Raw genomic sequence first — 21,905 nt, 5'->3', positions numbered from 1 at the left:
GGAATCTGTAACAACTGATACCTCAGGGTTTAAAGACAGCAACATGTGAAGCAACATTAAGTTACCTCGAATACTACTGACAAGACTTAAAGACTATTCATAAGGTCTTATGCATTCTTGTAGCAATTACTTTGAGTGAAACAAATAAGTAGTTAATAATAGTAATAACTATGAGGTTCTGTGGGAATATTTTTCTTGGCAAAGCCTGTAGAACCAGTTATTTTCCCTATCTGTAGATACTTTCTCAGACTATCAAATCAGAAAGTCACTGGCTAGGGGTAGGGAGGGGATTCAGTGACTCAGCAGAAGACTATGTTTGTTCTGCCACAAAGGCCTTTCATTCTGATCTGTATGAGCACCAGCTTTGCAAACCAGACAATTACTTCTTTCTACACCACAAAAGACATGGAGTTAATTATACAGAAAACTAGTAGAGATGACATGAAATCAATTTGCATGTAATAATAATTTGTTGCTTGCCATCCCTAAACAATTCAGATAAGAAGATAAAAATCTAGTTTTACACCTTGATCTTAAAAGCAGAGTACTGAATTTAAACTGGTTTTTAAGGTAACAATCAAGCTCTGCCCCTTATTCTTGCATCCATGAAAACAAAAGGCATCCAGTGCCTTCTTACTATGATCCCATTTATGCTAGCTAATCAGAGTTATCCCACAAATCAGTAGAACTCAGCACGGTGTCTGGTGAGGAACCACAATCTTAACTGACCTCAACACTTTAGTTCTTTAGCAGGTGTGAGGGAAACTGAAAGGAAATGGAAATTGAGCATAGATTGAAAGGAGGCATCTTTAGCATATCACCAGCCTTTGACTACAGAAGAATAAGAATTCTCAGGTGTTGCTGTATTTCCTCCAAGAGAGGCCTCTGGGTGTGCTGAGCCTTCAGTCACCCAAGAAATACCTATACATTCAGAGAGGCAAGGAAAGGGTAGCAAAGAATGAAGGGATCAGTTCAGGAATGCAGGGATCCCATAAGCCTCATATTTAGCTTAGTTCACTCAATTTTCATAAAATCATAAACATTATCTCTTCATGTACCCCTGGAGAAGGAAGGTCACAATTGCTCCTCACCAAAAGAAATTACTTACCAGCAGACTAGGAGTCTGATAATACACCTACCTAAGGTCTCTGTGAAGGATGCTTTCCATCCCCTGTCTGCTCCATAGAAGTCAGTGCTAAACACCAGGAACAACTTATTACTGGAGCTCTTAATATTTGGAGGCAATTCTGAGCCACAGAATTTCCCAATGAGAGGAGCATGAGTATCTGAGCCATCATACACTGCCACATAATCTTTGTAGCAAGAGGGAGATACTTCAAGCTGGAAGCTGTTGAATCTGCAAAACAAAATTGGAGTCTTAGGGTATCACATTTTCAGTTCTTTTCCTGTGCTACATGTGTTTTAGTGCTTGAGGAAAGTCGAGGTACTAGCATTAGCCAAAGCCATATACAGGCAAAACATGTCTCTTGAGGAATAAACCAACAGGAATAAATGCATGGCAAAATTCTTCACCCAACAAGCCTCAAAGAAATTGGGACCCTCACCCACTGGGCCTCTTGCAAGGCAAGCTGTCAGCACACCTCAGCTTTCCATGAAGCAGTAGGTGTCTCCTGTGCAAACACTCAGGCTGCAATTTCTTTGGGCATGTGAGTGGCCTAGAAAGTGCAGGTGCAGAGTGCAGGCCAGTGAGTCTTCCTTTTAGCTTGGAAATGTTCTCCTAATTCACAATCATATGACTGAGGAACGGATCAGTTTTTAATTTCTCAGTGTCAAAATTTTGTGGCAATAATATCCCTCTCTTAGGTAAGACAGCATGCACTCAGAAATACACTGGTTTTGGGTGGGTATTATTACTTTGGCTGTAAAGTGACTACTGCCCTTCTAAAAGAATTATTATTTTTCTTGTGTAGACTTCTCAAAGGCTGACAGAATTTAACTAAAAGCATGGGCTGCATTTTTACAATTTCTCAGTCTTGTCAGTAACCAAAGTGAGAACTTAAAATTGTGATTTTTTTTTTACATAACAAGTTAATAAGAAAGACGGAAGTGACTTCAGTAACCATTTCATATTTTAGTTTAGCTTTGACTTTGAAAAAGAAGAGTCACAGAAAATACTGTCAATAATTGCTGCTTTAACTGGAATCAGAGACCTCCTTTTTCCCTTAATGACAAACTGAACTTGGATTACATACTTCAGGGCCACTACTTTGTCATTTCCAACTGTGATGTGGTATGAGCAGTTCATGTTGTTGTGATAATCAAGAACTGAATGGGCTGGACTGCTGATAACACCATTAGAGCCATTGAAAATGCCACCACAAGCTGTAGAGGAAACAGAAAGAAGAGTGGTTAATAATACTAGTTTGGTGCTAATTCTCATATTTCTTCCAGGACTTTACCAGCAAGGAAAGACAGACCCTTGATAAATTGGAAGCAATCGTCACTGTCATGCCCAGAACTGTTAAATGTGGGATGTCTGTCAGGCTGTGCTCTAGTAGAAGACTAATCATCCTTGCAGTTAAATATTGTCACTGATCCATACCAAGCGGCACTGGCACTGTGCAGGAAAGACTGAGACTGCTTTCAAGAGTCCTGCAGAAGGTCCAGGGAGCAGCAGGGTGGGTGCCTCATGCAGCAGCATGAGTGAGAATAGCTCTGCCCTCATTCTAGCTTGCCAAAAGAAACCTGGCTAATATGTGGGCAAAGACATTCTTCCATCCAGATCCTGGCCCCATGGAAGCCTCTAATTAGCCACAGCTGCACTCACAGCCCTATCTCTGACAGTTCTGGAATAAATGTATGCAGAACCTCATCATCTGTCAACACCCTGTCAGGGCAGGGGCATTGCTGTAGGGTTTGTTCTGCACAGAAATGCACAGAGGAGTCTCCAGGTATCACTAATCCTGTTCCTCACTTCACCCTGTGCTGGAACTCACCAGCACTGTGGGGTGGCTGAGCTGGAGGACTGAATATTTACTTTCTGGCTGAAAAGCAAGTTAAACTCTGCAGCTCTGAACTCAAGGCACTGCTTGACTTCTCAGGGTTTCTCCATGGATGCAAATGAGGCCAGGATGTGGCTAATGTTAGTTCCCAGCTTCAGTGCTTCAGGGAACAGAAACTCTAATCTCCATTGTTAGCTTCAGCCTTCATTTTATAATCTTAAACTTAGGGAAAAAAAAAAAAAAGTTTCCCCAAGTCTCCCTGCATCCTGTTGATAAGCTCAGAGCCACACACAGTTTTTCATGTTTTAAAGAAGATGCCATTGCCCAGGCCACTACCTTAACAAAGCCAGTCCCATACAGGGTGGTGCTGGATGCAGAGCCCCTGACAACTCAGGCTGGCAGCCTGGAGAACTGGCAGATAAAGGATAGGAGCTGGGAATATAAAGAATCAGCTTTATTCCACTGGAGGAGGGGGAGCCTTTCTCATTTTTTTGTAGCAAACAATGCAACTAGGGGGAAGAGGAATGTTAATTGGCAGAATCTGCTTTGTATACAACAACAAGCTAATAAAGCTCCAGTTATCCTTTTCAAATGTCAGAAGTCACAAGTCAGATAGCAGCAACTGACTCGAGTGAGTTATGAAGGTCTTTTCCATGAGTAACTGCACATTGTCATTTCTCAGTGCCAGTCCCTCTGCCTTAACTATATCAGATCATTCATTTCACATAAAGAATTTAACCTTATGCTTTTTTGCTGTGGCTTTGAACATGAGGAATGCATTAAGGGAAATACCAAAGTTAAACTCACGCTTTTTTTTTGCAGTTAGAAAGTTATGTTTTCAAACATAAAAGTGGTCTCTACCAGTTAAACCTGGAAAATATTATAATTGGTTTTGAAAATAAAATCAATCTTCTGGGATATTTATATTTGTGCAGATGTAAATTCTAAACTCAGTTGGAAATTTCTTTTTTGTATTCACATTTCCTCTTTAAAACATAAGAGATCTCTTGTGAATGGCAAATGAGCTTTGGTGAAAATAGTTATTAAAAAATAAAAATAAATCTATATTCCAAGTTTCATTTACATTAATTCCTGGCACTGCAAGAGGGTTATCAAATTGAGGCATTTAGCTGTGTCCATTTACCTGTTCTGTTTCCCATATTAGATAATGTAATTTTAGTATAACTGAGAATTAGACCATTCTCCTGTAAGTGATAAAATCTTTAACTCAATTAAATAAACTAGTGATGTTTCTCCTTTGACAATGCAAACACCAACCAACCAACCAACCAACCAACCAACCAACACCTGCCAAAAATAGTTGCATTTCTTTTCTACAGAAAAGGGAAAAAGTTTCAGTTGCTGACTTGGTCCCATGGAAAGGAAATGAGAATTGTGAGGTAAAACATCAAAAAGTGCCATGTCCTGATCCTAAGAACTGTTTTGAGCAAATGCAGTGGGAAAATGTACCATCAACATGCATCTAAGATATTACCCAAATGGGATACTGCTTTCCTACACAGAACCATTATCCAGAATATTTCTACCATCTAAAATACTCCAAAGGAGAGTGTATACTCACCAATTGCTCTGTATCTGGCCTGGAAGCCATAGCCTACAATGTGGGAGTCAGTGTAAAAGTTGAGCAGCATGGGTCCAAAGACAGTGACTGGGGCAGGGAGCTGATTGCCACAGAGGGTGATGACAGGGTGTGCAGCTGTGCTCTTCCCACTGTAGATGCTCACTCCATCATAAAGGCAAATTCTGCTCAGGAGTGCTGGGGCTGCATGGACATAGGGTGCAGAAGAGTTAGCAGTGTATTTTTTTGCATGGGATTTACTGAGCAACAACTATTAAGCAACAACCTAATCAAGGAGAAGAATTGAATTTTATATTGCTTTCCATTCCAGGGATCTCAGGATTTTGTTTGCTTGCTGAAGAAGCAAATGTCAATTTTTAATGTGCAGTAAAACAGAAAAAGGCAAAGAGTCCTTGTATGTAAGACATAAAATTTGTCTCATTCAACACATCCTATGATCTGGAAAAGGCTCCAGGCCCCTTGAATTTGTGGGAGTTCACAGCTGAGTGAACACCCTCCATGAAAAGATAGGAAGACCCAGCAAAAACACAGATGTCCTCTGCAGATAAAAACAATGCACTTTTTGTTACAGGCAGCTAGCTACCTGGAATTCTTTCTAATGCAGAATTCACCACTCAGTGCAGGGAATTTTGAACCATTGTGAGATTTTTGATTGCCCAGCCAAAACAAGCTGCTTCCAATTGTTGCAGGAAACAGGATAACTCATATTGAACAGGATGACAAGCAGGAGGGAACTGATAGTTCTGTTTCGTGGGACCAACAGAATTATTTCAGCAGTCTGATGTATTTTAGATCATCGACAGTGGTTTAATTTTAAAAATTCCTTTTGTCTCAATGAAGACAATGTATGTTAACATGCTTTGCAATTATGTCAATACAGAAATACGGCACGGTGCTTGTCTGACTCTAGCAAGAGTAAATAAGTAACAATCAGCCACATCAGATAGCTGATTACACTGTTAATAAAATAATTGATTAAAAATATTCCTCATGTCTATCCTGTTTTGGAATATTTAATAATGTGATTAATTTTTTAAAAAATAATAAATCTTAAAATTAAAATTTAAAAAAATAAATTGAGATTAACATTTTGAATATGGGAAAGATTTGAGAAAGTTATCTAGGTAATTTTCTGAAAAGACCAGAGAAAGGTATGAAGTTAAACCAATTTCTCAGCAAAGCCAAATTTCCTAATACTTATCACAAGTTGATTTGCAATGCTGCATGGAAAAAATAAAATGGTAGATGAAGGATTGTGAGCAAAAGTCTTAATTTCTAGTTTTGAATCCTCATTGCTTGGGCCAGTAGGATTTATGACTCATAAATCCTGGCAAGAGAAATCATTGTTTGATCTCTATCCTGTAACTTACTCTCTTGTTTACACTTTTGCTAATATCTCACCAATCTAAATGCATTATTCTGTAAATATTCCCCAGATTCAGATTCTGCTCATGTCATACTTTCAGCCTCTACACATACTCAGCACATCATCCTCAATTCTTCTTTGTGGTTTATTTCTTCTAATCACATAATCTTAGATCTTTTCTAGACCAATTTCTATCCCTTACACTACAATGAAATAGCTTTCATGAGTCTCCAGAGATCTGTTCTCAGCCAGATGTCAGACCAACATTCTCTTTGAGCTGCAGGCACTTTCCACATAGCCAGCACTGTTTTTCTTCATAAAACATTGTCTACTAAGAGCTTTTGCTCATCCTTCTGGTATTACTGTATCCTCTGTTCTGATTCATTCATGAGGATTCAGTGAGATATCTTCTGTCTTGCTCTCCTTATCTCCACATTAGCTCTGTATAATCTCATTTGCAAGGACAGATGCAACTGCTCTCTCTGTGTTGGTGACCCCATAAGTTTCCAGTTATCTTTAAGATAAACTATTTCCTATCCTTCCACTGTACCATTCATCCTTCTAGCCTTGACAATAATTTTTCCAAATACTTCTGGAGAGATCATTTATTTGCCCTGACATTATGATCACATCCCTGTTTCTTTGAATTGCTGCATGCATTTGCTTTCAAGGCCTTTTGTTATCTCCCTGCACTCTATTTATCATCTCTTGGCACCATTCAGCATTGATACATTGACCCTTGTCTCCAAAGTTCACATGATAAGAGCTTTAGTTGTCCTTACATTATATTTTGAAATATGCTTTTGGGTTGTCTCCTTTTCACTTTGCAGAAATTTCTGTCCAGTCTTATTATTGTCCATAAAACCATTTGTTTGATATGATGCAGGCACAAAAATCTTGATCAAATCTGGGCCCTTGACTATCTGATCACTAATATCAATGTCCTCTTTCTATCTCTCTGTCTTTAGCCATAGATTCTGTTTCATTTAGCATTGAGGCAGAACCTCAATTTTTGTTTAAGGGTTGTAAAACTTAAAATAATGAGGTTTTTTTTTTTTGTTTTCACAACAGCAGCTTCTGATATAAATGACAATACAATGAGGAATTACTAAAGTAGAAGTATTACCTAGAAACATATTACTGTGCAATATATCAACCAGTTCTGTAGCACAAGATAATGTTTTGAAAGCAAGGAATTAAAATTCTTTCTCATATACACTCTATTTCAAAATAATCTATTGCTAAACTTGTCTATTTTCTGAATTGCCTAGTAACAGTTGAGAAAGCAGATAGAGCAGACTCCAAAAAGCCATGACCCTACCCCAGATTGCAAAACTGCAGACGTGCTTTTTTAAAAAGGAGAAATAAACAAGTTATTAAAACATTTTTCAGATTAATGTGGTATAAACACAAAGCAGTTGCCTTGTATGCACAGAGTATAAATACTACAGCATTCTAAAAGCAGATACTGCAGGAAGCCTACATCCATTATCTCTATTTTACCCTTATTTGGGACTCTGACTTTATTGTGTGCTATACTCACACTTGAAGAGTATTACAGCCACTTAATAATATATTACTGTAGCTATCCTAGAGGAGAATTTGTCAGGATGTTCATCTGAATAAACCTAATGGACAAGAAATTGAATGTGAAGATCTAAGAAATTATTTCTTAGATAGTAAGTCCAACAAGAAAGAAAAATTAGGTGTTTTTACTAATTCTAATGTATGACTTTTGTAGACTTTTGATCCAAGGAGGGAAGACAAACGAAGAATCTCTGCAGAAGTTGGGCTGGGATAACAAACTCCCCCGTATTTGTCTGGTTCTTTATAAAATAACCAAGAACAATGCAAGTGGTAGTACAAGAATCAAGTGGCAGCTTATGCAACTTCCTGAAACTGGCAAATCAAAAGAGAGGTTCTATGACCATATTCAGCTTGGCACAGGAACAAACATCCTGAACACTGCAAGGAAATCACAGAAGCTAAGCCAAGGGGTTAATCTTGACTGTGTTATTCTGCCCAGATCTCAAATAATCTTGTGTGAGCTATTGTTTATGGCTTCCTGCAATAGTCAATAGGTAAAGAGAGTGAGAGAAGCTTCCAGAAAGTAATTCACTCCACCTGCACAACACATTTGGTTCTGAATTTAAAGCTCTCCTCCACCACTAGGAGATAAATCTAGGTAAATATCAAATTAGATGTATATTTTCAGGGGCTCAAAATGAGATGAAATTTGTTCTACATACCAAGAAGCAGACAGTTTACATTAAATTTTAATCACAAAATCAACAAATGCAGTTTCCCCGAGTTCTCTCTTGTTCTGTTTATTGCTATATTTAGTGCTTAATACATATTTAATATTTAGTACATGCCATGTTTCTTTGGTTCCAGATACTGACACCATATCACTGCTGTGGGTTACCAGCCTCAGTCATTCTTTACAATCAGAAGAGGCGTCCCATCATAACTGAAAACATAACTACTACAGCAGAAATCTGTGACTAACCCATTAAGTCATTTTGTTTTGTAGCAATGTGTCAGTGCACAATAGACTATTAACTTCTGCCTTCTAATTTTTTGGGGAAGATATCTCAACCTGTTCCAGTCAATGAGATGTGCATGCTTTACAGACATTATTTTAAATATTTAATTTCTTTACCTAACTACTATGAAAAAAAAAATCAGATTTCTTTTCAGAGATCAAATAGTTAATAAATGATGTTAATTAGACATGCAGCTGAACTTTAAAACTCAATCTAGACCATCTGTAATAGCATGATTAAAATTTTAAAGGCCACTCTCAGCAACAATCTAAGCAATGCTTCTTTGCATGTAGAATAGCTAGAAATGTTTTTACAGATGCTGCCAAACATTGTCCTGCTTTGCAAAAGAACTAATGGAGTTCACAATGGAACTCTTAGGCACATGTGTTAAATTCAGTGTGACTGCTGAGGAAGTTTTAATTTCTGCAATGACAGTTTTCAAGATGGTCGTTTCAATCCTTGCAATTTAAACCCAGGTGATTTTTCATTACTGCAGGGTTGTATTTTAAAATTTTGTGAAAAATATTAGTAACCAATTACTGGGGAGTGTCACACTTCCTCTTTGCTAACCAGATGTCCATTAGCTCATATCCACAGTTCTTTCATGTGACTAAGGACTTTTAGTTGGTACAGCCTAAGGAAGCCTATAAAAATAAAGGAACAAATTGTCCTCTAAGAAACAGAATATTTTTAGTGTTTATTTAGGTCTATGCTTATTATTATGTCTGTATCATTCACCTCTCTACTTTAACCCTCTTGATACTAAAAGTATCAACATACTAAAGTATCTTGATACTAAATTACCTGAATGCACAGATTAGTAAATGTACTCAAAGAATTGACAAAATTGGCACCATCTAATTTAGCCTAACTTTCAGTGTGTTTGATGAATAGCACTGTTTTCTATGTGAAGATATTACATAATTTCTGTAGTTTACATTTGAATTAAAAGATTCTTAAAGCATTGGTTTGTATTAGGGGATGAAAAAATATTTCCGATAAAATCATAGTAATAACAAATTTTTATCTCAGACCTAAATTAAGTCTGAACTAGAATACTTTTGAATTCAAAGAAGTCTGGAAACTTAACAAAAAAAAGAAAAAAATACTGATTTGTGCCTTTGTTGTTGGGTCTGAAGGAAAATTCAAATCACACAACCCAACTTAGCACCAAATTACTCAATATCTCTTTTTCTGGTGACTTCAAGGGAACCAGATTAAGATGGCCTCAAAATATGTGATGCCACTCAAGTAGTTTGGACATACTGATTCCTCTGTGTTATCATAGCATGTCCACACATAAAAATATGATCTTATCAAGATTGAGAAAGCTTTACCATTCACACCAATGTGATCAGGATACTATTCTTGTTATTTCTTGGCTAAATGCTGCCAAATTTGATAATCATAAGAGGGACATTTTTTACTGCTATATACAGGGTAGTCACTTTTATGCATTCCCCACTGCTGTAGTCTTTCACCTAATTTCATATTTCTGTGTTCTTACATCCTTGTAAAACAGAATATATTTATATCTATTTTATCAGTTAAGGAACAGATGCACTGAAAAGCAAAACAGCTGGCCTAAGATCAAAAAGGTTGTAAGACTCAGTGGCAAACAAACAAACAGGCAGGAACAAAGGCACAGATTAGCCACGGTTAATTTTGTGTTCTAAGAAACTGGTAAATTCCCAAAAACATTGCTGCAAGATATTCAACAAGTGAAATCTTTCTTCATTCTTCTGGAAGACTTCAGTGACTGAAAACATCACCCTGAAAACTATACATATTGGGCTGGAAAAGATTTTCAGAATGGGCCAGCAAATTACATCATCAGTGATTTTAAAAGACAGAAGACTTTTATGTTTTCAAGAAAGAAATTACACTTCATAATACATACTGAAATTATGAACCATTTACCTTCCAAGTGAAAATTCTCAAATTCTAGGATCACCAGTGACTCTGGTCCCTGATCTATAATATAATTGCAGTCCAGATTGTTATCATACTGATTAGGGTAGTTTGGAGAGACAATAAGACCTTCAGGGCTGGTGAAATTTACTCCACATCCTGCAAACAAATAAATAAAGCAGAGTTATAATCCAGGTGATAATACTATTCTGGGTTTATAATGAGAAACCCAATAATGTACACAAGGACCTCATCTCTCCTGGTGAAAAAATCAGGGAGAGTGTCATATACCATGATGGCAAAAGCAGGTCTTACACATACCTGGAGCAGCATTTTTGGGAAGTGTAGACCTTTCCCACCTAGAGTGTCACACTCCTGGATAAGATCAGGCCACAGCCCCACAGCCCCTGACCAGGAGGACACAGCACTGCTGTTCTTGTGGGTGTGGAGCCTGCACATTTCAAACTCCCTTAGGTCGTTCACACAGTGTGCCTGAATTGGAGGGGGGTTACTGGGGCACAGGAGCAGTTCAGCTTTATTTGAAAATGCCTATATTAGTGTAAGTGGTGCCATTCTTGTTTTGTGCCTGGCATCCAGGAGAATGCAGTCTGCCATAAGGCCACCTCCAAAATGTTTTGCTATGTGCAGAAGCAGGAAATGTTTATCACCCAGAAGTTTTCAGGCACACAGAACAGTTCATTTTCATGAAGTTCCTCTGGATCCTAATGACTTGCATGACCTTTGTTTCTCTTTTTTAAGACAAAAGCTTAAAAGAATGCAGTCCACAGTGAAAAGTTGGCAGAAGATAAGGAACAGGCATATGAAGCCTGTGACTGTCTCCACTAAGACATTGTTGGGTGTTACTGACAACATTAGTGCAAACATTATAAAAACAAAAGTGGTTTCAGTTCAGAATTCTGTATGTTTTAATGGTGTTTCCCTTAAAGCACTTGGTTTCTTGCTACTTTAATCTGAATTCCATGAAGGGCAAGTGGTTTCCTTTGGCAGCATCCTACAAAAAAACCCAAGCAACCAACAGCAGCTGATCAGTACCTTTTCTACTTCTGGTGGGTTTGACCCTTACAAAGCCCATGCCTTGGTTAAAGAAATGTCTTCTTAGGAAAATAAAACTTAACTTCTGTGCAGTTTAACTATGAAATTTTAAAAATTAAAGCCTAATAATTATTTTCAGCACTGAAAAAGCAAAGGTGGCTGAGAATAACTACAAAATTAAAGTTGCATCTTGGGAAAGTCCAACACTAGAGTTCATTGCATTCAGTATGGAAACTCCTGGTTTACATAGCTGGGCAGAGGCTTCAATGCCTTGTTGGACTGGGGTCTGAATTGCTACACACAGGTCAAACTCATCTCAAGTGGACCAATTAAGCAGCCATCTGGCTTTAATATTACTTACTGCTTGTGAAAGATGCCGAGAAACCTGGTGCAGGAGCATCCTGAGACTGAAATACTGCAGTTATCACATTGTCTGGAGCAACAACAGGATCAGGAGCTGAACTTCCACATCCTGTGGCTAACAAAGCTTCATCTTCTTCATTATTTCCACTCCACACCTGGCAAGGCCAGATTGGAAATGGTTTAGTGCTTTCAAAATCAAAGTAGTTTGTGGGAAGCCAACAGGAATTACATAAGCAATTTTTCTTTCCATAGACTTAGGGTAGGATTCATCTCACAGTGAATCAAAGAGTTCAAACTGGAGATAATTACTACAGTGAGTGGAGACAAAAATGTTCCTCCAAGGAGTGAGTCACAGTGAATAATTTAGGTCATTTGCTTGAACCCTTACTGGTAACAGCAAACATAGATCAGGTCCAGGGGAACAAGAGAAAAACATTGTATGCATATCATTACCTACTTCCATTTTGTCTCTGCTTACTTAACTCCATACAACCTATGAATATGCATACCTGTTTATACAAGGAATTATTACATGCAATCCTTATTCAGTAAATAAAAATCAAAGCTGCCATGCTAGGGTAACATATAGGCATCAGATAATACTTAGACTTCCTAATAATTCTATTTTTAAGTTTTGCACTCACTTTTTCAATGACAAGTATTGAATCAAGTACTAAAATAATAAAAGTATATATCTAGATAATAAAGAAAAAAAACCATGATATTTTAAAGTATCACTTCAACTGCACCAATAGCCAGTTGAAGCTCAAACCATGCATCCTAAAAAGCATCCTAAAATGCAGGTTTAGGTAGGTATTTAAGTGATATCCTTTTCAGGTAATTACTTAAGTATGTGCTTGAAGCTCACAGTTTAAGTGCTGAATTTCAAGGCACATGTAAAATGAAACACAGGTATAAATGTTTGATGTTTCTAAACATTTAAATATTTTCCTGAATCAGGATGTTTATTGACAGGATTTAAAATGGCTGTTTAAGTAATGAATTATTTAGTCTAATAAAAAAAATATTTTTGTTGATATGCTTGAACAGTTTTTTACTGTAGGTTATACCAAAATATATCATATCTGATTTCTAAAATAATGTTTGAAGGAAATTGAGTGGTACTAGTACAACCACATGGAGCTGTGATTTCTCCAAGCAAACATCCTAGAAAGGAAAGGGTTAGCCAAGGGTTAGTCTGTAAGTGTAAGCATATGAATCACCTCATTCATGTGACCAGGTGTTTGAGGCAATGGATGCTCAAAATATTAATTTATACAGTCCATAGCCTGGCCAAGGTTTTGCAAAGTCACTATTGATTTTGGCTGCTCAGTTTGGAATAAATGGAAGAAACTTACATCATTCTACAGCTTTTCAGACACTTTTGTGCATTTCAAATTAGACATTTGGAAAAGGAAGTGGACATGAAAAATTTCAGATCTTTCTCTATGGAGAAAATATCCAATTGACATAGTTTTGCATATGTCATTCAGGGCAGTTTAGGAGTTTAAAATTCAACATTTTTACTGAGTGGCATTAAGACTTTTAAATTAGTGAAATGGATTGTAACATTCCATCAATTAATGCTGGAGCAGGTTGTGAAAAGAGAAATCTAATAGTTGTGGGGTTTTTTTCACAGCCTTAAAAAAATCCGTGCAACCATAAGTTGGTTGGTATAGATCAGATGTACAGCTGCTCAAGTCTTCCTACATGTAAAATTATGTTTGCCCTTTATTTCAAGTGGGAGTTGTATTGTTGTGGAGAAAATGAGCACAAAACCATTGAATATATGCCAAATGCCTGAGAGAAAAATGACACTGAAAAATTCAAGACATGTCCACTCTATTCTATTGCTTTGAAAACAATGGCTCTTGACAATAGATGAAAGATCAGATTGGTATCTTTGTTTCTGAAAATTAAAAAAAGCAATGCAACCTGGACAGTCTAAATACTTATAAAGAAGTTTGGTAGAATTATAGTGTAAAATTCATGGTTTTTTCTTCACTGGAGTAATCTAAAATAATTTTTCTTTATGCTTTATTTTCTCATTATTTTCTGGTTCTGAAATAATATATGCCTTTTTCATATTTTTCATTTTTGGGAATGCACATAGGCTGATGGGACCCTGCTGGAGGTGAAATCTCAAGAACCGATGAAAATTAAAATTTTATACAAGCCAATTCACAAAGCATGCAGAAAATGGACTGTATGATACAAGGACTTTATGGATACAAGGATAAATCTTGTGCCTTCACAGTCCAAACCATAACAAATGCAAACCAGGGTTCTGAAATCATGATTTCTTAAAGCACTGCTCTGCTGATCTAACCTCAACAATTATTTTACCTTCACATAACTGGTCTGGCAGCTTCCATTGCTATCTGGAATCTGGAAGTTGCTGTGGAAGTTCATCTCCAGGTGTTTGCTCTCATGAGTAATGATGGTCCATGTGCATCTGCTGTTCACGGGAAAGTTTTGAGGCCAATGAGGAGACTTGATTGTACCATTATCTGAATGAATGATTCCACCACAGCCTGGAAAAAATAGCAGCAGATGGGAGAAAAGTTCAAACTTTTTTGAGTGGTGTTCAGCTTTGCATGGTTATTTGCTTCTGTGGCTGCAAAGGTGAGAGAGGAAAGCCCTGATAGTCATTGAAACTTCATGAACCCCTCTTGATTTTCTTCCTCCCACCCCTGCAGCAGGCAGGTAGTTACACTCTAGAGGTGTCTCTTTGTACTTCATTTTCTTCACAAGCTCCTTCTTGCAACTTCATAGCCTTCTGCAAGGTCCATCTATGTACTCCTGGCAATGTGAAGAGAATTCAGCTTTGAAAGAGTGCAGGGGTCAGGAATACATCTGAGACTGTGCAGGTTCCTCCCCACAGCCCACAGCATGCTCATTGTGGCAGACGGGAGGGACAAACAGTCTACTGATGCATCCTTTTTTCTTCTCACTCTGCAACATGCACATATTGCAGCTCCACATGTGAATCTATTCAAGCTACATCCGTTCACCCAGGGCAAAATGGTGACTTCCCCAGCCTAGGCAGCCCTGTGGAGTTCAGTGGAATTATGGGATGGGCTGAAAAACATGCCTTTAAAATTGCTAACAGATTCGTTTATGAAAGGGAATAGCTGGTCACGGCTCTGTGGCAGCTCATGATTTTACACAGAATAAGTTTAGTTAATTTGAAACATATTTGCAAATACCTTGCCAAGAATAATTTATTAGGGCTATGCATACAGTACTAGCAACCCCTTCTTATTTCAGATACAGTGTAGTAGAATGATGAATAAAGAGAAAAAAAAAAGGTTTGTAACATCCAACTTTTTTCTTCTTAATTTAAAAAAATATATAATAGCTTTAAAAGAAAGGTTTTATTTTTCATTCTTCTCTGTTGGAAATGCAATTGTGTTTAGAAGGATGTGAAGCCAAGTTTTGGTCACACATACAGAATGCAGACCTGGAGATTCTCAGTGAACAAATGAGAAGAAAGCTGAAGAAAATAAACTGGGTATATAGAAATGAAAACTTTCAGGAGAACACTGCCTATGCACATGGCACATGTAGGCTAATGTCTGCTACACCACTGAAGAGTGGCCTTCATTGCACTTGAAATCTCAGGGACAATGGGGAACAGTGTCAAAAACTTGCTAAAATGACAGTGTATATTCATGCAAGCACAGACTATTGATATATTTAAGAAGACAGTCCTTTACCTAACTGTGTGAATACAGCTACATCATTAGTGGACAGAAAGATGGTCAGGATCAGCCAGAAGGTTTGCAGCTGGAGGTGACACTAGGAGCACATGCCAGCTCTGTACCGAGGCAGGAAGGCACAGTAATTTCTGCCCTGCCACCATCTGCCACATCTACACTCCCCTTTAGTCCTTCAATGACTTCCTGAAGTTCACTGCACAAATGGTGAGCTACAGAGTGATGATAATTTCAAGTGAAGGAAGGTAGCTGTATTGTATGTAATGTACCATTCAATCCTGCATGAATGCCACCTTCAAAAGTGTACCAGCAACTCCATCACAGTGCAGGAGTTACAGGCTGCTGTCACATGTGCTCTTTGAGATGTTCTGCCTGCCTCTCTGTTTTGGAACACACTTCTTCCTAGTTTGAAATGTTTAAACTAAATCAAACTGTGGAACAATTGTTATTCATGAAGTGAAATGTCTCATAGTCTTTGACAATAGATGCCACTGCCGGGAGGGTAATGGTGATGGTATCAATTTACAGCCATCAAGAAACTGCCAGTAGGAGGTTTAAAAAGTACAAAATTGATCCAAATTTGAATACATTGTGTAAGATCAGAAAGCACTGGATTAATACTTGATTTTTTTAGTACTGGCTTCTTTTAAAGATCCTGAAAATGAGGGTCTGCCTTTCTTTTGTTCTTTAAAGCAAACTTACCTAAAGATTCTGCTGTCCATGTTGCATAAAAGCCACCTCCTTGAATTGAGTGATCAGAATTAAAGATGATGACCAGCTTGTTGGAACCAGACCGAATAGTCCCAGGTGAGGTGTTTCCACAATATTTTCCTATGACAGGGGAGCCTGGAGAGCCACCATTCAGGATAGTAACAGAATCCCACTTACAAATGGAATGGTTTTCAACGTGGAAGGCTGTAAAAGTAAGCTGCAACACACAAAGGTGACATTCAGGTGCTAGAACCATTCTAGGGAAGGGTTTAGAGCAATTCCAGTCAGATCCTGTAGCCAGTCTGGCACGATGATTTCTGGGTGCACTCAGAAATCTGACCCTCACTTCATGATGCTTTCCTGCAAGTATTGATTGGAATCTTGCCACTGTAATTAACAGCAGCTTGAAGACAGAAGTGGAAGAGGAATTCATTGTTCAAAACTGGATTTATTGTGTCTTAACCATATTTTGAAACTCAGTATGTGCTTCAAAACAGTGCTGAATATGTACAGGTGTTGAACCACCTTCCTGCACTCAAAATTTCTGTTCATAAAATATAACTAGCTATGCAAGCAGAAAGTCTTGGATTTTTTTTTTTTCCTTCCTATTATTTTGAATCAATATACTAACAGTTGCTAAAAATAATGTTTGTTTCCACCAAAACAGAAACAGTTCTGTGGTTTGTTCCCATGGGCCTGGATGCATCACATGAACAGAGCAGGCTGGACAGGCAGCTCCTGATCCTGCCTGCCTCCCACACCAGTGCCACTTGTCCTTGGAGAGATATGCTCACACATGGGATTTCCAGCTCAAACATTCAAATTGCTGATCCTCTAGACTCCTGGACTTGTTGATTCTGACATATTGATGTAATATTTCTATTAAAATTAATAGAAATTGTACTAATTACTGCCTAGCCCTCTTTCCACACTTTTGGGATTTTTAAACTAGTTTCAGGAGCAGGAATTTGTAGACAAGTTTAGCAAACACAAAGGATTTTTTCCTGTACCTTTTGTGTATCTTCATTTCCAACAGAACCTTTCTAAGACTAAATACAAATTTATCTGTAATAGTTTAAATTCAGAACTTTTCTAGCAACTGAAACTGGCAGCTTATATTGGAAAAAATTAGTCTGCCTTCACTGAGCATGCTGCTACTCAGTCCTTTCAAAATAGAAATCTGCTTTCACCTGATTAAAATTAGTTCTGCTTTAAACTACTTTGTGGGTTAAATAGAAATCTTGTGTTCTACTAAAATAATCCTGTATTCCCTGAAATAAGTACACAGACAGTGGTAAGAATATCATGTAGCAGAAGAATTAGGATTATGGGTTTGCATTTCTAACCTTTGTGGTTGTAAGCATGGAAAACATGATAGCAAAATTAATGAAAGACATTACATATTAAAATCTGCAATGTGTTCCCACAAAACTGCTTTTCAGATATTTTTCTGACCTAAACCATAAATGTCACTGATTGTATCTGTGCTTGAAAGAATCAGTCAAATAATTAATTGAATTAAGTTTTTTACTGCTTGGTCATAAAAGTGCTTAAATTGGTCTGGCAGGAGACTGACTCAAGCAAGTAGCACCTCAGGCAGATTTTAATACTTATTGGGAAATTGGAGCAACGTTTCAGTGGTATAATTTGTACCAGAAATCATATTATGTTCCAGACTAATCAGTAAGACACAAAAGTAACTTTTTAGTGCCTTGAAACTTTCCTGCAAGGAAGAAAAACCTTCAGCCTCATGTTTATTCTCATTATAGTGAGAATATCCATGAACATCTAAAAAAATGAGTTATTTCAGTTTTGTAAACATTGAAAGTAATTGTTTAAAGGAAAGTCAGTGCTATGTTTTGAGGCCAAGTTATACTAGGATCCTTCTGTTTTTCAGAAAGGACAATCTTCAAACAGTTTAGTTGTGTTATTTTCATTCCCTCTTTTAGGTGCAATCAATGGGAAGATATTTCATTATTCCACATTTCTGATTTTCCAAATTGTCTCAAATCTGTTCCTCAAAACTCAGAAGGTACTTCTCACACTGTCTGGTGTGCACACAATTTTGTGACGTTACTCACAGTGATGGTTTCACCTTCAGGGGCTTCCAACACCCAGGAGCAGTGATTCAGGTTGCTGTAAGGCTCTGGGTAGTTGGGGCTTGAGATAACTCCACCTCTACCTGACTGTACACCACCACAGGCTGCAGAAAAAAACCCCAAACATTTCAATACATTTTCAGAACAGAACACTATAATCAAATGAATGGAAGATTATTCAGCTTGTAATGGTAATAAAATGTATTTAAGATGCACTGACAGAGTTAAAGATGAACAATTTATCTGGGAAATTCCAAGTTTTAAAATTTTTGTCATTGAATACTGAGTGAAAGGATGGAATGACCTTGAAACTTTGCATTTATTCTGATCCTTAATATAACTCTGCAGAACCTTTGCCAGCTGACACATCTGCCTCTTCCACCTTATCATCCATTTGTTTATCTCACTCTTAAGCTAACCAGTGCCTTGGACCAACACAATGAAGTAAAAAAGTTTCTGATGTGTCTAGATAAGCCCCAAGGCTAAATTCAGCTGTGACAGGAAGAGTAGTTGCTCTGGCACATAACTGGCAAAGTGGTGCAATTTGCACTGATACAGCTTCAAGTGGATTTCAAAATGAGTGCTAAGGTTCAAGCAGCAGAATGCATTTCAGCTCTGCCAGCACTCCAGAGACCTGTCTGAAGCAAGTCAAACTTGGCTGGTATTACCTGTTATGTCCCTATTCCCAAGAGCAACCAGCTGCTCTCAGCATTGCAAAATCTCAAATGTGGTTTGGGGAATGCCAATAGTGAGGCAGAAAATAAATCTAAGAGTTCAACTGCTAGCACATGCTTGCTTTAGAAGTTATAAATAGTGGCTAGCACTGTCTAACTTTTGAGCACCTCTGAGAGCTGATCCCATCATGACTACTCTCTGTGTCACCAAATAACTGGCAACATTCCCCAGAAGTGCCTCAGTTAGCCAAGGCAGCAGTCTGTGGAGCCATTTACCTTCAAATGTGTAATGGGCCAAGAATCCTTTGTCTCCTGTGTTTCCATCACTGACAAAGTGCACCCAGACCTGAGGGGCAGCTATAACCAGTGGCACAGATGGTGCAGCCTGACCACAGAGCCTGGCTATTAGCTCTCCATCAGCATCCCCTAGGAAAAGAAAATAAAAAAAAAACAAACAAAAACAGAGCACTTTTGAGTCCTGAAAGAACTACAATAACATAAAGGAATAGTGCAAACATGCAATTCATTGTGTTTTGACAAGAAAATGGAGAAGAGTACACCTCACACTTAGTAACTATTTATTTCTTATGGATATAAGCAGAGTGTTGCTGGTCACTGTTGGGATCTAAATCTTGGCAACAAGGAAGTTCTCTCCAAAGCTATATCAATGATCCTTTTAATACCCTGGGCTCCTTTTCTCTCCTTCCTGCCATCTTGCACACTTTCATGTGTCATATCAGACACACAAAATTCTCACAGTTCTGCCCAGAAACTACAGATCTTTTGGGTCAGAACAGTGGAAAGAGATGGCTTAAGGACCATATCACCTATTGAACATTTGTTTTTGTGACATCCTCATAAAAGTCAGCAAGGATTTTGAGTTTTCTACTTTATAAGGATATGCACTATCCACTGAACTTTTGGTCCTATCCATCACATTGCTAAAAGCACTAAAGTTTCTGTTTATTACTGATAAATTCTCAGGAGAAAGAAAGTAAGCAAGCATAATTGCATTCCTAAAGATATCCAGGCAATGCCACTCCTAAGTTCACTTTTCTAATAATAGCAGGTTTCTGGTCTTAAAATTCTCCATTCCAAAGCAACTCCTAGCTCTGCCCAAATTAGCAGACCATTATTGTGAAGAAGGGAGTAGAGCAAGAGAGGGAAATACTGGGTGCTCTTCAAAGCCTTTTCAGCATTATTCCAAGTCACAGGTTGGTTGGTTAACTTCATGTTTCTGTTATATGCAAGTGACACAGCAACCATTTGAAATTCCTTGAAGGACAAGGATGAAAGGGAACATATAATAAAATTCTATAATGCAAATTACACAGAGAAATGCTACAAACTGTCATGATAACATGCACTAAAAGTTATATTGAGCTGTGCAAGCAGAAGATATTAATGATAAATTGTGTTCCATGAAGAAGCAGAATAACTACTTTTAGCATTAGTATGTGAAACACGTTTTCTTTTAATACATTTTATGAGGTGATTGACTATGTGACAGATGTCACCTGGGTTACTCAGTCTCTACAATGTGAAAAGTGACACCAGTCATTGCTTTCATGAATGGCCAGCTGGACAGAGATCTAGACTGTTTATAAACAGAAGAAGAAAAGAGAAATATCATGCTGTAACATTTCATTCAAACTGAAGAGAATAGTCTGAAATACAAAATGAAGAGTCTTCCACAAAAGCCAAAAGTTAGGAGTATATCTCATTGGAGCAATATGCTCATCTGTATTGGCATGTATAACGTGCATGAAAGTGCATGATAAATTAATAACTGATTAACTTTCTCCAAAAACTTTGAAATGTTGATTTTATCTATTTAGCTTAAATATTATTCAGTGTGTTACAGTCAATTCTGCTTTTAAATTTTTTTATTTGGGTACCATGAAATTTGTTGTATGGGTATCACAAAAGAATTTTGCAAATCTCAGCTCCATTTTGGGTCTCTCAGGTAACTTAATGTAGAATTGGACCTTTCCCTAACTACACATCTGCTGTGTCAAGAGTTAAACAGCACCTTCCTGAGTTTAGTGGTATTCTGCACTACTGCATCTCAGTGCTCATTAAATGTTATTTGTCAGCATACACAGATGAATGACATTCTGCTTTTGACACCAGGCTAGTTGTGAAATTGGAGGTGCATAATAGTGAAATGGACACTGCTATTTAGATGACAAAACTGCATAGAACAAAGCAAGACTACCCTTTCTTCCCTTTTCTTTGATTGTATTGCCTCGAGGCCTGAGATTTATGATAAAGTGAGAGTGGCAGGAACAGAAGAGTAACACAGCAAATATACTTTACTGTTTCTTTCTTTGAGTTTTTTCCTATTATTTCCCAGCTCCAGTGCATACATGGGAGAGAACTGCTGGGCTACAGACCCATGTAGGGTCTGGCTTTACACAGGACAAACCAATGCTACACAACCAAAAGCTCTTGCTCAAATGAGTGCAAATAAGGATGTGACAGATTCCTGCTCTCAACATTTTCACATGTTTCAGAAAGCATTTCCTGGTAAATTAAAACCTGCTCTGTCTGAGACTCACAGGTACAGCCTCACTGTGAAGAAAACAGCTGCAGCTTTCATACTACACTTGGCATTAGCTGAGTGACTTTCATGTGACATTTCCTGTTGCTTGCTCTTGTGGACAGATAAAGATGTTCAAATATGCAGGGATATCACTGGTACACTAATCGAAGGATTTTTTTTTTCTTTAAAATGCTTTAGTCTGTGTTTTGCAATGTATTCTCACTGGAAATATGGATTTCTTTTAGGAGAGTCATCTTATAGAACACAAAAATGGATCTGAAGTGAGTGTACAGTCCAGAGACTATGAATAATTAAAACATTCTTTACTCCATTCTGCTGTCCCTGGAGATACTTC

General features: G+C 37.7%; 1 protein-coding gene across 1 annotated transcript in view; it reads right to left on the bottom strand.

Moving 5' to 3' along the window:
* The window catches only part of CUBN (cubilin), a gene marked incomplete at its 5' end in the record, with an annotated part of 139,034 nt that overhangs the window by 15,637 nt on the left and 101,492 nt on the right, over positions 1 to 21,905 (bottom strand). The window contains 9 exons of the mRNA XM_079301094.1: positions 1,140 to 1,357; positions 2,214 to 2,343; positions 4,546 to 4,746; positions 10,396 to 10,545; positions 11,801 to 11,957; positions 14,149 to 14,336; positions 16,224 to 16,449; positions 18,314 to 18,435; positions 19,282 to 19,431. Coding sequence (XP_079157220.1) covers positions 1,140 to 1,357; positions 2,214 to 2,343; positions 4,546 to 4,746; positions 10,396 to 10,545; positions 11,801 to 11,957; positions 14,149 to 14,336; positions 16,224 to 16,449; positions 18,314 to 18,435; positions 19,282 to 19,431 — 1,542 coding nt within the window. The remainder of the gene's footprint in view (positions 1 to 1,139; positions 1,358 to 2,213; positions 2,344 to 4,545; positions 4,747 to 10,395; positions 10,546 to 11,800; positions 11,958 to 14,148; positions 14,337 to 16,223; positions 16,450 to 18,313; positions 18,436 to 19,281; positions 19,432 to 21,905) is intronic.

Source organism: Erithacus rubecula, assembly GCF_903797595.1.
Source record: "Erithacus rubecula genome assembly, chromosome: 3".
Taxonomy (NCBI): domain Eukaryota; kingdom Metazoa; phylum Chordata; class Aves; order Passeriformes; family Muscicapidae; genus Erithacus; species Erithacus rubecula.
This window is presented reverse-complemented; position numbering and strand designations above follow the sequence as displayed.